This window comes from Pseudophryne corroboree, chromosome 5 (assembly GCF_028390025.1).
Source record: "Pseudophryne corroboree isolate aPseCor3 chromosome 5, aPseCor3.hap2, whole genome shotgun sequence".
Lineage (NCBI taxonomy): Eukaryota > Metazoa > Chordata > Amphibia > Anura > Myobatrachidae > Pseudophryne > Pseudophryne corroboree.
The window spans coordinates 39555816-39570378 of record NC_086448.1 but is presented as its reverse complement, the minus strand read 5'-3'; the positions used below and the strand labels follow the sequence as shown (position 1 = coordinate 39570378).

The 14563-nt window shown below is 50.9% G+C and overlaps 1 protein-coding gene across 1 annotated transcript in view; it reads right to left on the bottom strand.

Annotated features, from left to right (window-relative positions):
- The window catches only part of FAM135B (family with sequence similarity 135 member B), a 344975-nt gene that overhangs the window by 49349 nt on the left and 281063 nt on the right, over positions 1-14563 (bottom strand). The window contains exons 15-16 of the mRNA XM_063921224.1: positions 11466-11557; positions 3178-3275 (exon numbers count right to left, since the gene is read on the bottom strand). Of these exons, the coding sequence (XP_063777294.1) occupies positions 3178-3275; positions 11466-11557 (190 nt within the window). The remainder of the gene's footprint in view (positions 1-3177; positions 3276-11465; positions 11558-14563) is intronic.

Genomic DNA, 14563 nt, shown 5'->3' with positions numbered 1-14563 from the left:
TTCCCTTATAGCATCTTTTTTATATATTTCTAACGCCAAATTTGTGCCCCCCCTCTCTGTTTTAACCCTGTTTCTGTAGTGCAGTGCAGGGGAGAGCCTGGGAGCCTTCCCTCCAGCCTTTCTGTGAGGGAAAATGGCGCTGTGTGCTGAGGAGATAGGCCCCGCCCCTTTTTCGGCGGCCTCGTCTCCCGCTCTTAACGGATTCTGGCAGGGGTTAAATATCTCCATATAGCCCCCGGAGGCTATATGTGAGGTATTTTTAGCCAAAAAAGGTTTTCATTTGCCTCCCAGGGCGCCCCCCTCCCAGCGCCCTGCACCCTCAGTGACTGCCGTGTGAAGTGTGCTGAGAGGAAAATGGCGCACAGCTGCAGTGCTGTGCGCTACCTTAAGAAGACTGAGGAGTCTTCTGCCGCCGATTCTGGACCTCTTCTCGTTTCAGCATCTGCAAGGGGGCCGGCGGCGAGGCTCCGGTGACCATCCAGGCTGTACCTGTGATCGTCCCTCTGGAGCTAATGTCCAGTAGCCAAGAAGCCAATCCATCCTGCACGCAGGTGAGTTCACTTCTTCTCCCCTAAGTCCCTCGTTGCAGTGATCCTGTTGCCAGCAGGACTCACTGTAAAATAAAAAAACCTAAGCTAAACTTTTCTAAGCAGCTCTTTAGGAGAGCCACCTAGATTGCACCCTTCTCGGCCGGGCACAAAAATCTAACTGAGGCTTGGAGGAGGGTCATAGGGGGAGGAGCCAGTGCACACCACCTGATCCTAAAGCTTTACTTTTTGTGCCCTGTCTCCTGCGGAGCCGCTATTCCCCATGGTCCTTTCAGGAACCCCAGCATCCACTAGGACGATAGAGAAATTAGGATCTATTAAGGTTAAGATTTTGGCCTTATCCATTTTCTTTCAAAAGGAATTGGCCTCTCTCCCAGAAGTACAGACTTTTGTGAAGGGAGTACTGCATATTCAGCCTCCTTTTGTACCTCCGGTGGCGCCTTGGGACCTTAATGTGGTGTTAAGTTTCCTTAAGTTACATTGGTTTGAACCACTTAAAACGGTGGAGTTGAAATATCTCACTTGGAAGGTAGTCATATTGTTAGCCTTAGCTTCGGCTAGGCGAGTTTCGGAATTAGCGGCTTTATCACATAAAAGCCCCTATCTGGTTTTCCATATGGATAGAGCGGAATTGCGGACCCGTCCTCAATTCCTACCTAAAGTGGCCTCATCCTTTCATATGAACCAACCTATTGTCGTGCCTGTGGCTACGCGTGACTTGGAGGATTCCGAGTACCTTGATGTGGTCAGGGCTTCGAAAATTTACGTGGCCAGAACGGCTAGAGTCAGGAAAACAGAAGCACTGTTTGTCCTGTATGCAGCCAACAAGGTTGGCGCTCCCGCTTCAAAGCAGACTATTGCTCGCTGGATCTGTAACACGATTCAGCAGGCGCATTCTACGGCAGGATTGCCGTTACCAAAATCGGTTAAGGCCCATTCCACTAGGAAGGTGGGCTCTTCTTGGGCGGCTGCCATAGGGGTCTCGGCACTACAGCTGTGCCGAGCTGCTACTTGGTCGGGGTCAAACACCTTTGCAAAGTTCTATAAGTTTGATACCCTGGCTGAGGAGGACCTCCTGTTTGCTCACTCGGTGCTGCAGAGTCATCCGCACTCTCCCGCCCGTTTGGGAGCTTTGGTATAATCCCCATGGTCCTTATGGAGTCCCCAGTATCCTCTAGGACGTTAGAGAAAATAAGATTTTAAACCTACCGGTAAATCTTTTTCTCGTAGTCCGGAACGGATGCTGGGCGCCCGTCCCAAGTGCGGACTACTTCTGCAAGACTTGTATATAGTTATTGCTTACATAAGGGTTATGTTATAGTTTCATCGGTTTTGGACAGATGCTATGTTGTTTTTTCATACTGTTAACTAGATAGTATATCACAAGTTATACGGTGTGATTGGTGTGGCTGGTATAAATCTTGCCCTTAGGTTAACAAAAATCCTTTCCTCGTACTGTCCGTCTCCTCTGGGCACAGTTTCTCTAACTGAGGTCTGGAGGAGGGGCATAGAGGGAGGAGCCAGTGCACACCCAGATCCAAAGTCTTTCTTAAAGTGCCCATGTCTCCTGCGGAGCCCGTCTATCCCCATGGTCCTTACGGAGTCCCCAGCATCCTCTATGGACTACGAGAAAAAGATTTACCGGTAGGTTTAAAATCTTATTTTACCCTGCACACTAGAAATGTAAATGTATTGGCACCCCATGAGTGGTAACATGGTTTGTTCCAGACACAAAGGGGGTCATTCCTAGTTGATCGTAGCTGTGCTAAATTTAGCACAGCTACGATCTTCTTCCCTGACAAGCGGGGGGACGCCCAGCACACGGCTAGTCCGCCCCGCATGTCAGTTCGGCCCCCCCTCGCAGAAGTGCAAAGGCATCGCACAGCGGCGATGCCTTTGCACTTCAAGAGTAGCTCCCGGCCAGCGCAGCTTTAGCGTGCTGGCCGGGAGCTACTCACCGCTCCCCGGACCACAGCGGCTGCGTATGACATCACACAGCCGCTGCAGCCCGCCCCCCGTTCGGTCCGGCCACGCTTGCATTGGCTGGACCAAACCCGCCAAACGCGACCGTTCTGCCCCCTCCCGCCCAGCGATCGCCTCTGCCTGTCAGTCAGGCAGAGGCGATCGTATCCCTGCTACAGCCTGCGGCCATCTGGTATGCGCCGGCACACTACGGCTCCGGCGCATGCGCAGTAGGGACCCGTTCGCTCTGCTGCGTTAAAACGCAGCGAGCGAACGGGTCAGAATGACCCCCAAAGTTACTTGCTTTTTTTGCTTTACTTAAAAACATGAATCAGTCCCATTGTCCAGCGCCCATCTCCTATCAGATGCGTACTCACAGACGTATCCATCCCAGCCCACTAATCCACTGTCATTTTTATTAAACATGGCTCTTTTGCCAGCAACCTAAGCACGTAACTTCACAAAAAAGAATTTGTGCTGTGTTTTCACACTTTTGCCCTTCATGAGTCACCTTCTCACTATAATAAAGATTAATAAATATACGATGTTCAGTAAAACTGTAAATATCATGGAAACGTTTTCCACGTCGCTCATTATAGCCAGGCATTTGTTATTCAGGGAATTCTCTCTCGCTCTCTCTGTGAAACACGGCAATATTCCATCTCACCTTATTCTTGAAATTGAGAGGTTATACAGCTGAATGTGCTGAATAATTTCATCAATCAGTTTGTCAGTCATCGCATCAAAGTCTGCAAACGTGTCATTCTGAAAGGGAAGAAGAAAAGAAGAGGATGACGGCGATGCGCAGGAAATGGACACGAAGACGCAGACACCGGAATAAATGAGGAATGCAAGGTATATTTATCGTAAGTGCCGAGACACTGACATCCTCATTTAGATGTTCCGTTTCTCTTTTCATCCCCAATCTCCTGTCCACCTGTCAGTGCAAATTGACCCATTTTGCTGTCTGATGTGACTTCCAAAAGTGTTTGTTTGATGTCAGAATTTATAGCAGCACTTTATATTATTTTTATACTGCTATAGCTATTGTTATGTGTGTAGTTGTGAGTACAGTATATTGCAACTTTTTATCCGAGTGAAAATAAATGTGAATTTGGAGAGTTACACAAAACATTGCGTGCTTGAAAATGGTGGCAGATTTCCGCCGGGATTCAGATTTGGTCCCCACACCACCCCTATAGTTCACGAGCTGCATGCATTTGCTCCAAGCCTATCCATGGTACAAAGGAGCCATCTGAAATTCACCAGATATTTGCACACGATTATCTCTGAGTAGCCTGCAATTCTATTACCTCACCCACAGCATGCTGTCATTACATCCGGCCCCAAGTGTATGCAATCCATTGATACCCCCACTTAGCCACAAGCCTCATCCCATATAACGTAATGTCGCTCAGTGTATGAGGATACATCTGTACAGTATGTCTGTTTATGTGTAGAGCAAAAGTACTGTATGTAATTGTTATGTAATATGCTTTACAACATGATCCCTGAGTCTTGTCAACATGTGGAGCTGCCTCCCCCCCCCCCCCCCCCCGTCACCCACCCACGGCTACCCTGCTCATGCATCCCCAAATATTGTACACCTGATGGAACAGATGGGGGGGGGGGGGGGAGATCACAGAGAAAGGAAGGCAGATTGGGGATAAAGATGAGAGAGGGTAGAGAGCTGAGAGTGTGACATACAGAGATGTGGAGGGGGAAAGGTGGGACAGAGATGAGAGAGATTGATGGGTGTGGTGCGGGACAGAGATGGAAAGGTGGGGTAATGTATCTGTCAACTCTTGGAGCCAAAAACCTTCTCCCACTGCCCCCCACACATCCCCCACTGCCCCCACACCAGTGACACCCAGAAGGGACAAAGATCAGATAGAGATAAACAGTGGGTAACGGGGACTGAGTAGAGAGAGAGACTGAGGGGAGACAGAGATCACAGACAGAGAGACCGATGGTGGGAGAAGGGGTGCCAGGGAAGAAAGTGAGGCAGACATGGGGTGCTGGGATGTGCGGTGAGGATTGCGGGGATCCCCTCAGCTGGGATATCATACTGATTCTGTATTTACTGCTGGAACTTTTGGTGAGTTCTGATCAGAGATGTGCGACCTGCCACAGACTTTTTACTCCAGAGTTTTGACTATAAAAATGATTAGAATAATGAAAAGAAGATATTTCTAATAGATTATTTGTATTAAACCTCATATAGTCTGAGGATTGTCCGTAACATAAACCATAACATCTTAACACTTAATTATAATAAATAATAATTATTATTATTATTATTATTCAAAGACTTGAATTTGGCAGAAAATGTTAGCTATTTATTTAAGTGAACCATTAACTGTGAATAATTAAACTAAAGAATGGTGGCCAGAAAGAACGGCTAAACAACCCTATCCCATAAACAAACTATCTTATAAAAAACTGACGTAAACCTTCCAACAAACAATAGGTATCCGCTCAACCTCCATCCTGACTACCCACCCGTGAAGGTGATGAGGCTGCCACCCGAGAAGGCGGTCCAGCAGATGTAATACCAGTCAACGAAGGAGAGCGCACCTAAAAATCAACCACCAAACGACCTCCAATCCACTCTTTAATACAACAAATGTTAACTTGCCGTTCTTTCCCGCCAACAGCGAAGTTCTGTTCCACAGAAACTACGCACCGCCACCATACCCCTAACCTACCGAACCAACCACCGAAAACAGATCCTCCAGAAATATAGATAGTCCCTGTCCTGTCAAGTGCACCCCATCAGGTCTAAACAAGTAGAAGTACCGGAACTTGATCCGCTGGTGCCAAACTACCGCACCGCCATGGGCCACCACAAACTTAGCAACCGCGGCATTCACCTTCCGGCGAGCCACTCCGATCGCCCGACAATCCACCACTCCACGCCAACACAACTATACAAGACCAGATAAGCCTACAGCCTGGCCAAGCGCCCGTAATCACTTGCAAATCCTGAATAATGGCCAATCGAAGATTCACCGCCTTCCTCTTACCCAGGTCGTTCCCTCCTAAGTGAATCACCAACAGTTTGGGGATGCCAAACCGCCGAACCTGCTCCATAAGCCTCGCTTTCAGGTCATGCCAAAGCATACCCCGAACACCTATCCACCGTACGTCATCCGATCCAACAAAGCAAGGAGCCCCTTCCGCAGCCAGAAATTCGGCTGCCCAATAAACATAGGAATGACCAACCACCCACACACCACACACATCCTCCCGCCAACCTATAAGGGGAAAAACAGATAAACAAATGTGAATATGTGAGGTAAAACCAAACCCAGCCCAGAACAGGAACCAACTACCAGAACGAGGATCTGCCAAAAAGAAAAATTGAATAGAGGACTATAACTTTCCTCTTGGACAAGCTTCAGGCCAATCGAAGCAACAGAAAGAAACAAAAGGAAAAGTAAAATAATAAAGGGGGGGGGGGGTTAGAGTTGAGGGGTGGGGGGTGTAGGGAAACACAGGATAACTCGGCTGGAAATGAAACGTAAAAACCTGCTGAGGAACTTGTAATTAGATGCCAATTAGCCGAATTGAATGAATTAAGCCAAATCAGTTCGTCAGTTCAGGTAAAAAATCGCGAAGCACTCCAGACCCCCACTGCCAGCAGTGGCGAGTAGCTAGCCATCCGAGTAGGGAGGACAGGGGAGACAAACAATACAGCACGAACACACTGAACTGAACACACAACGCAGTAAACGAACAACATGTTAGTAGAAACAAACTCGCTTACGCAACAACGGGCCGAATGTAACGCTTATAAGCCGCCGACTTCCAGCGGCCCAAAGCCTTAATTTCGTCCACAGCGCGCCCTGCAGATGCTGTGGAAGTGGCGGCCCCAATTCTAAAGGAATGTGAACCAAAGTCCCTAGGTGAGAGGCCCAAACTGGACAGGCAGCGCCGCATCATCCATGTAAATTGGTACTTCGTCAATGGCGACCCATCGTAATGCAGCAGCCAAGACCCCTCAGACGAGGGCCTGACCTCCGCATACCGACCAGCCAATGCCACCGGACAACAGTCCCCACCACCCGATGGTGCCAAAGTGATCCAATGACCTCTACCCATCTGATCAGTCTTGGAGTGGCGCAGCCTGCACAGCACGGACCCCCCACCCACGACAACATCCGCGCGCCGCATCATGGCCTCGGACTTCTTAGAAGCCGCAACCAGCTCAGAAACCCTGAACGCGCCATGGAAAGCCATGGAAAAAGCCAGCCGAAATAGGAGCGCTTCAAAACGGGAGTCCGCCACCCCCACCACCGCCCCTAAGAGGAAAGAAAGCAGGGACGCATCAATAGGGCGCCGGCCATCAGGAGGCACTGGTGCCGAGCATGCCCAACCTCTAAGCGCCCTCGCCAGCAGGAAACCCTTCGTAAAATCTGGCATACCCTTCAATTTAGAATAAAAGGATATCCCGGCGAGGTATCGAGACACCACGGCCCTCTATCTCCCCGTTACGAAGAGTTGCCAAATGAAGTCTAGAAACAAGCTCTGACCCCTCTTACCTCTAGGCCCTTGGTCACGGGAAAAGTCTTCCCACTCCTTCCAGGCCCGACGGTATCCAGCGAGAGTGGACGGAGCCAAAGACAGCTCTGCTAGCCCTTCCAATCTGCCATGATGACCTACCAAACATAAGAAGGGCAGGGCAAACCTACCGAATCAGCCTCCGGGGCCAACAAACGGAACCTATCCCACTGCCCCTGGACAATTCATCGGCGATCCCATTATCTATACCGGGGACGTGTTGCGCCCAAAACAGAATATTGCAGCGCATACAGGTTAGCACGAGCCGCGACAACACCCGAAGGACCCTAGCTCTTTGGTTGTTAACCGCGTGCACGACCCCTAAGTTATCGCAGCGGAAGAGAATACTGCGATCGCGAAGTCGCTCTCCCCAAACCTCCAAGGCTACCATGATGGGAAAAAGCTCCAGCAACAACAGGTCGCCGGTCAGCCCCTCCCTCGACCAAGACTCGGGCCAAGAGGCCGCGCACCAAGCCCCGTCCAGATAACAACCGAACCCCCGATGAGCCCGCTGCATCCGTAAACAACTGCAGGTCGAAACTGTCAACGAGCGGGGCCATCCAGATCAGCACACCATTGAAATCTGCCAGAAACGAAACCCACATAGCGAGGTCCCGCCTAATCTCTGCCGAGAAACGGACAAAATGGTGCGGCCTGGACACCCCAGCCGTGGACCGTTCCAACTTCCGACAAAAAACCCCGCCCATGGGAATCACCCGACAGGCAAAGTTCAACAGACCTAGGAGGGATTGAGCCTCCTGCAACATCACCTTACGCCGCTCCGAGCACTGCGCAATGGACTCCCGAAGCTTCGCAACCTTGTCCTGAGGCAGCTGGCAAGCCCCTGCGACCGAATCGATCTCGATACCTAAAAAGGACAAACAGGAGAGGGGCCCCTCCGTCTTATCCTCGGCCACAGGGACGCCAAAATGCCCCAACAAGGCACGCAGCGAGAACAGCAGGAGACCACAGCGAGGAGAACCCGCGGGCCCCATGCACAAAAAATCATCCAGGTAATGTGCAATCCCGCTACCTCCGCAAGAAAACTCCACACACCAATGTAAAAAGGTGCTGAACTTTTCGAAAAAGGCACACGAAACGGAACACCCCATAGGCAGACACTTGTCTACAAAGTATTCCTCCCCGACGCGGAAACCCATGAATCGAAATGACTCCGGGTGCAAAGGGAGCAAGCGAAAAGCCGATTCAACATCCTGTTTAGCCATGAGGGCCCCGGGGCCACAGCCCCGGACCATGCCCAGAGCATCCTCAAAGGACTGATACACCACCGAACAATATTTCGGCGAAATTGCATCGTTCACCGAGGACCCAGATGGATAAGACAGATGCTGAATGAGCCGGAACTTACCCGGAGCCTTTTTGGGCACGACCCCCACCTTGGAAATAATCAAATCCTCGACAGGCGGCAGCACAAAGGGGCCCGCCATTCTCCCCTGGTGAACCTCCTGCTCAACCTTTTCCCGAAGCACGTCGGGGAATTCCCGAGCAGACTGCAGGTTCCTGGCGGCCTGAACTAAAACCTCCCCCACCACTGGTAAACGAAAACCCGACGCAAAACCCTCCCGCAGAAATCTTGCGTCGTCTGTGTTTGGGTACCACCCCAACCACTTTAGCATGGCCCCCAAACAAACCGGGGTCGGCGCCCTAACTAGCGGCAAGCCCCCCAGTAGTTTTTCCGGCTGGGCCCGCGGCCGCCCTGGCACTCGGTCGCCCCGCTCGGAAGCAATTGGAAGCAGGGTGGGATCCGTTACATCGTAAGCAAAGGTGGCAAAAACGACACCGTTGCCCAAGGGGACACGTGGCATTGTTGAACGCGAAACACTTCACCTTCGCCTGCGCCTGCTGCGGAGAACGGGCCGCGGTCCAAGGGTGGCGCAGCGGAGCCTCAACCGCGGGCCGAAACTGACTCGCCTGCGCCACTGACGCCCCCTTAGTCACCATCTTCATATCCTGCGCTCGCGTGACCCGAAGCCATACCTCCACATCTTTGCATCCGAAGTCAATGATGTGCAGGCAATCGTGCTTCTGACGGAACTGCTTGTCATAATGCAGCCACGAATCGTCCTTAGACTGACACTGCATGTCATGCACGAGGTGAATATACCTGATGACGTTCATGTGTTCATCAGGGCGATCCTCCAAGTAGCACGCCGCGAAGACACAGAAACCCGCCAACCAGTTGTCATACGAGCGGAAGGCCTCCGCCCCAATACCGCCCTTCACAAGCGCTTCCTTACCTTCCCTCTTGGTGTCCTCCGTTAACGTAAAAAGGTCGACGTATTCCCCCCATCTAATCTTCCTCCTGCAACTCTCACGCAACCCTCGCAAGACTGCTGTGTACTCGCAGCGCACCACGCCCAGAAAATTACGCCTCCTCCTTTCCCGACGAGAACTACTACTACTCTTCGGAGACCGCTTATCCCGGTGCTGCGCCTCACGCCGCGCGTACTTGATAGCCCGCTTCCTAGCCTTCGCGGTGCTACTAACCGCAGACTGGCACGACGAAGAAGAGGAAGATCTACTTGATGTACTGCCGTACGAGGAAGAAGAGGAACCCAGCGACATAGCAACTGTATCGTCGTCCCACTCACCGGCAGGCCCGCTTCCGGAAGGCGAAACGTCGGCCACGACCGGCTCCTCGTCCTGATCGACATCCGGATCCGCACCTGAAAAAGAAGGGACAACTGCCCCTGGAGCCGAAGCCTCCCCGGCGGGAATGAAAGCAGACGCCCCTGCGGGCGATGGGGTAGCGCTACCCAGCAACGCAGCGGCGGAGCCCAGACTGCGACACGCCTGTAGAAACTGCGCCATGTCGGGGCCAGAAGCACCCGGGAGAACGGCCGCATCGACCGAAGCGGGAACCATGGAAACGCCTCCCGGGGACAAAGTCGACAAAAATGGCGCAAACGCCGCCGTCATGGCTGACATTGCCGCCGCAACAGTGGAGAAATCCGGAGCCGCAGCCGTAGCTCCAGTGGTCACCCCGGTCCGAAGCAGGGATGGCTCCAACCGCGTCGTCACGCCGCCCAGGCCGGCCCCGCCTGGGACCGGCGCTAGCCGCCCTAAGAACCCCCGTTCTCTCCTGCGGTGAACCACGAGCCACAGCGCCGCCCCGGCCCCCACTGGACTCGCCTCCCGGGAGAAACCGCTGACTCCCGACATTACCCCCCCCCCCCCTCTGGCCCCGTGCCGACACCACCAAATGCCCCCGGGAGCCCCCCCGCTAGAGCGGGGAGAGCGCCCAGGGAGTCCAACAGCCCCACGGGCGCGCGCGCGAAACGGAACCCACCTGGCGTAAGGGACGGCCAGTGTAAGAGCCACTGGCACCATCCCTACATGCAGTCCCCTCATTCTCTGGGGAGCCGCCGGTGACTCTCAGCGGTGGAGGGCGCAGGGAACGCGCGCTCGCGTGTACCCGTGCAGCAGCAGCCGGCAGGGGATTCACACCAGCGGGCACCCCGGACGGCTCCCCCCGCCGGCCGCCCGATCCAGTCCGCCGCCGGCCTCCGCCCTGTCCCTCGCCAGCCACCGCTGTGCAGGAGGGATCCCCCGGCGCCCGCAGCCTAGCCGGACGCGTGGACGGGTGCCCGCAGCAGCGCCAGCAGGCTCAGCCCCGGCCGTGAGCAAAGTGCTCTGGCCCAGGGCACCGGACGCCGGCTCCCGAGCAGGAGCCACATCAATGTAGCGGGCAGGGGGGCCAGAGGAGTGGCGTGGACGGGGCATGGCAGGCCACAAGTTAATCCAAGGTAATGGGGACAGAGGGGCACAGTATAAAGCACACTGCCACAGCAGCAGCACACCTAAATTCAACAATGGCAAGCAGCACAGCAAGGAGACAAAGGGGGGAAGAGCACTCACCCTCACAACGACAAAAGCAGAAGAGGCTGACCCAGCCCACCCAGCCCCTTTCCCAGGCTTAAGAACCCATTCCACCTACCCCCAACATTCATTCCTATTGGCTAACCATAAAACTCCCATAATGCCTTACCGTCCTGCCCCCAGACTAGCTGAGGTTTAACCCACTCCTCTCCTATTCTGTCAATTCGTTCTCCTTTTCATATACTTTATATAGTCAAAACTCTGGCGTATACATTAGTATGACAGAAAAGGCTCTCACCCCACCGCACAGCACTGAATTGGGGTGGTGGGAAAAGAGGGACAGATTTCAGAGAGACAGATGGGGTGCAGATATAGGAAGGTGGGGAGAATCAGAGGAAAAAAAACCTTGCAATACCAAGCATAATACAGTAGCTGTGCAACAGTGAGTGGAGAGTCCAAAATACTAGTTAATATATATAACAGGATACAATATATTTTAACCTTAAAAGTTTCCTTTCAAGATTCTACAGTTTAGTTATTGCTATCACAAACCTGATTCTTTTCTGACATAAGGAAGTCCAGGTTTGCGCCAGGTAATCCCAACTCAAGAAACGTCTTGACCAGCCGAAGGTCTGCGCTATTACCTACGAAGTAAGTTTGCAATTGTCAAGCTTTATCTCACACCTTTACAGGATTACTATTGAAGGTGAATTCCACCCAACACTAAAGATGCAGTTTCAATATATATTGAATATATATTTATTTATTTTCATAAATAGAAATCAATGTACACTGGGCCTAATTCAGACCTAATCGCTCACTAGGTTTTTTGCAGCGCTGCGATCAGATAATCACCTCCTACAGGGGGAGTGTATGTTAGCTTTGCAAGTGTGCGAACGCATGTGCAGCCGAGCGGTAAAAAAAAGTTTTGTGCAGTTCCTGAGTTGCCCAGAACTTACTCAGCCGCTGCAATCACTTCAGCCTGTCCGGTCCCGGAATTGACGTCAGACACCCGCCCTGCAAACGCTTGGACACGCCTGCGTTTTTCCAACCATTCCCTGAAAATGGTCAGTTGCCACCCACAAACGCCCTCTTCCTGTCAGTCTCCTTGTGATCGGCTGTGCGAATGTTTTTTTCGTTAAATCCATCGCACAGCAACGATCCACTTTGTACCCGTGTGACATGCCTGTGCATTGCGGTGCATACGCATGCGCAGTTATGACCTGATCGCAGCGCAGCGAAAAAACCTAGCATGCAATCAGGTCTGAATGACCCCCCACATCAGATCCTTTAAGTGTGGACATGCACAGTATTGTCGAGAAAAGCGTATGAATGATTCATATGTGGTACACAATATAGCACAAGTAGTAAAATGTTTTACATTTGGTTAGGGAAGTTCTTCTTGGGTCAATGAAACTGGTTTAAAGTTGGCGTTTTGGTATTTTTTTTATTTTTTTTGTATTTGTAGAACTATATGTTCCAACGGGCCATTGCTGCCTGGTCACGCTGGCGCATAACGTTTCACAAGTTTACCGAGTAACTTAGGGGCCTATTCATGAAGCAGTGAAAACAGTAGGGAAGTGAGCCAGTAACATTTATCAAGTGCATTCTGTAAAACACTTAACAAATAGATTGACACCGCTGGTCTGACCAGTGTAATTAACAACTTTAATTAAAAATACATAAAATACACAGTAAAATGTAGACAGTCACAGCAATCAATTCACATTAGTATAAATTATAATATGTTGATAGGAAAGCCATCTGTATTTCATTCGTTTTCCGGTCCTACAAACGGATGTCAATAGGTTTAGTCGTCCAAGTTCTGCCTCAGGCTTCTAAATGTAGGTGAGTGTTTATAATTCCGTCAAAGCAAACAGCAATAGGTAGTCTCTGTTAGCGGAAGTAACATATATATATATAATATGCTGTGTTCATAAATTAAGATAGGGATTGAGACAAAGGCAATGTTACCTGTTCTTAAATTCCTGGCCAGGAGCTCAGGATTCCCTTTGTTGCAAACAAAATGGCTGAATCCGCTTATCCACTAGGACAATTAGTGGGTCTTCTGGCTCCTGGTGCGTTCCAAGTTTTGCAGCCCTTATCCAGGGTTTAGCGCAATCCCTATCTTAACTAATCAACATAATATATGTTACTTCCACTAACAGGAACTACCTAACACTGACGGAATTATGGGGCAAATGTATTATAGCGGCACAGAATGTGCCGCTATGACACTTCCTGCTTCCCCTCATTACCGAGGCGAAGCAGGAAGGGCCATCGACAAGATGGATAATGTATATATTGAAATCAACAGCTGTAGGTGTCGGAACGGTCAGCCGCGCTGATATGGACAGGTGCACTGCGTTCATGGGGCACCGCCGCACAAATACATGCAGGAGAAGCGGTATTGATGCACAACATGGGGGTAATTCCAAGTTAATCGCAGCAGGATTTTTGTTAGCAGTTGGGCAAAACCATGGGGGTCATTCCGAGTTGTTCGCTCGCAAGCTGCTTTTAGCAGCTTTGCACATGCTAAGCCGCCGCCTACTGGGAGTGAATCTTAGCTTCTTAAAATTGCGAACGAAAGATTCGCAATTTTGCGATAAGACATCTCTGTGCAGTTTCTGAGTAACTCGAGACATACTCGGCATCTGCGATCAGTTCAGTGCTTGTCGTTCCTGGTTTGACGTCACAAACACACCCAGCGTTCGCCCAGACACTCCTCCGTTTCTCCAGACACTCCCGCGTTTTTCCCAGAAACTGTAGCGTTTTTTCACACACACCCATAAAACGGCCAGTTTCCGCCCAGAAACACCCACTTCCTGTCAATCACATTACGATCACCAGAACGAAGAAAAAACCGTGAGTAAAATACCTAACTGCATAGCAAATTTACTTGGCGCAGTCGCAGTGCGGACATTGCGCATGCGCACTAAGCGGAAAATCGCTGCGATGCGAAGAAATTTACCGAGCGAACAACTCGGAATGACCCCCCATGTGCACTGCAGGGGAGGCAGATATAACATGTGCAGAGAGAGATAGATTTGGGTGTGGTGTGTTCAATCTGCAATCTAAATTGCAGTGTAAAAATAAAGCAGCCAGTATTTACCTTACACAGAAACAAAATAACCCACCCAAATCTAACTCTCTCTGCAAATGTTATATCTGCCCCCCCCCCCCTGCAGTGCACATGGTTTTGCCCAACAGTTAAAAAAAATTCCTGCTGCGATCAACTCGGAATTACCCCCAATGTGCGCTGATACTGCTTCTCGCCCATAACGACAGATCATACATTTACCCCTACTAACCTACATTAAAAAGTACCATTTGTTAAGTGTTTTTTCAAAAGAGGAATTCTAGGTACCTCTATAGGACAGCTGCAGTACTAGGTACTTCTATAGGACAGCTGCAGTACTAGGTACCTCTATAGGACAGCTGCAGTACTAGGTACCTCTTTAGGACAGCTGCAGTGCTAGGTACCTCTATAGGACAGCTGCAGTACTAGGTTCCTCTATAGGACAGCTGCAGTACTAGGTACCTCTATAGGACAGCTGCAGTACTAGGTACCTCTATAGGACAGCTGCAGTACTAGGTACTTCTATAGGACAGCTGCAGTACTAGGTACTTCTATAGGACAGCTGCAGTAC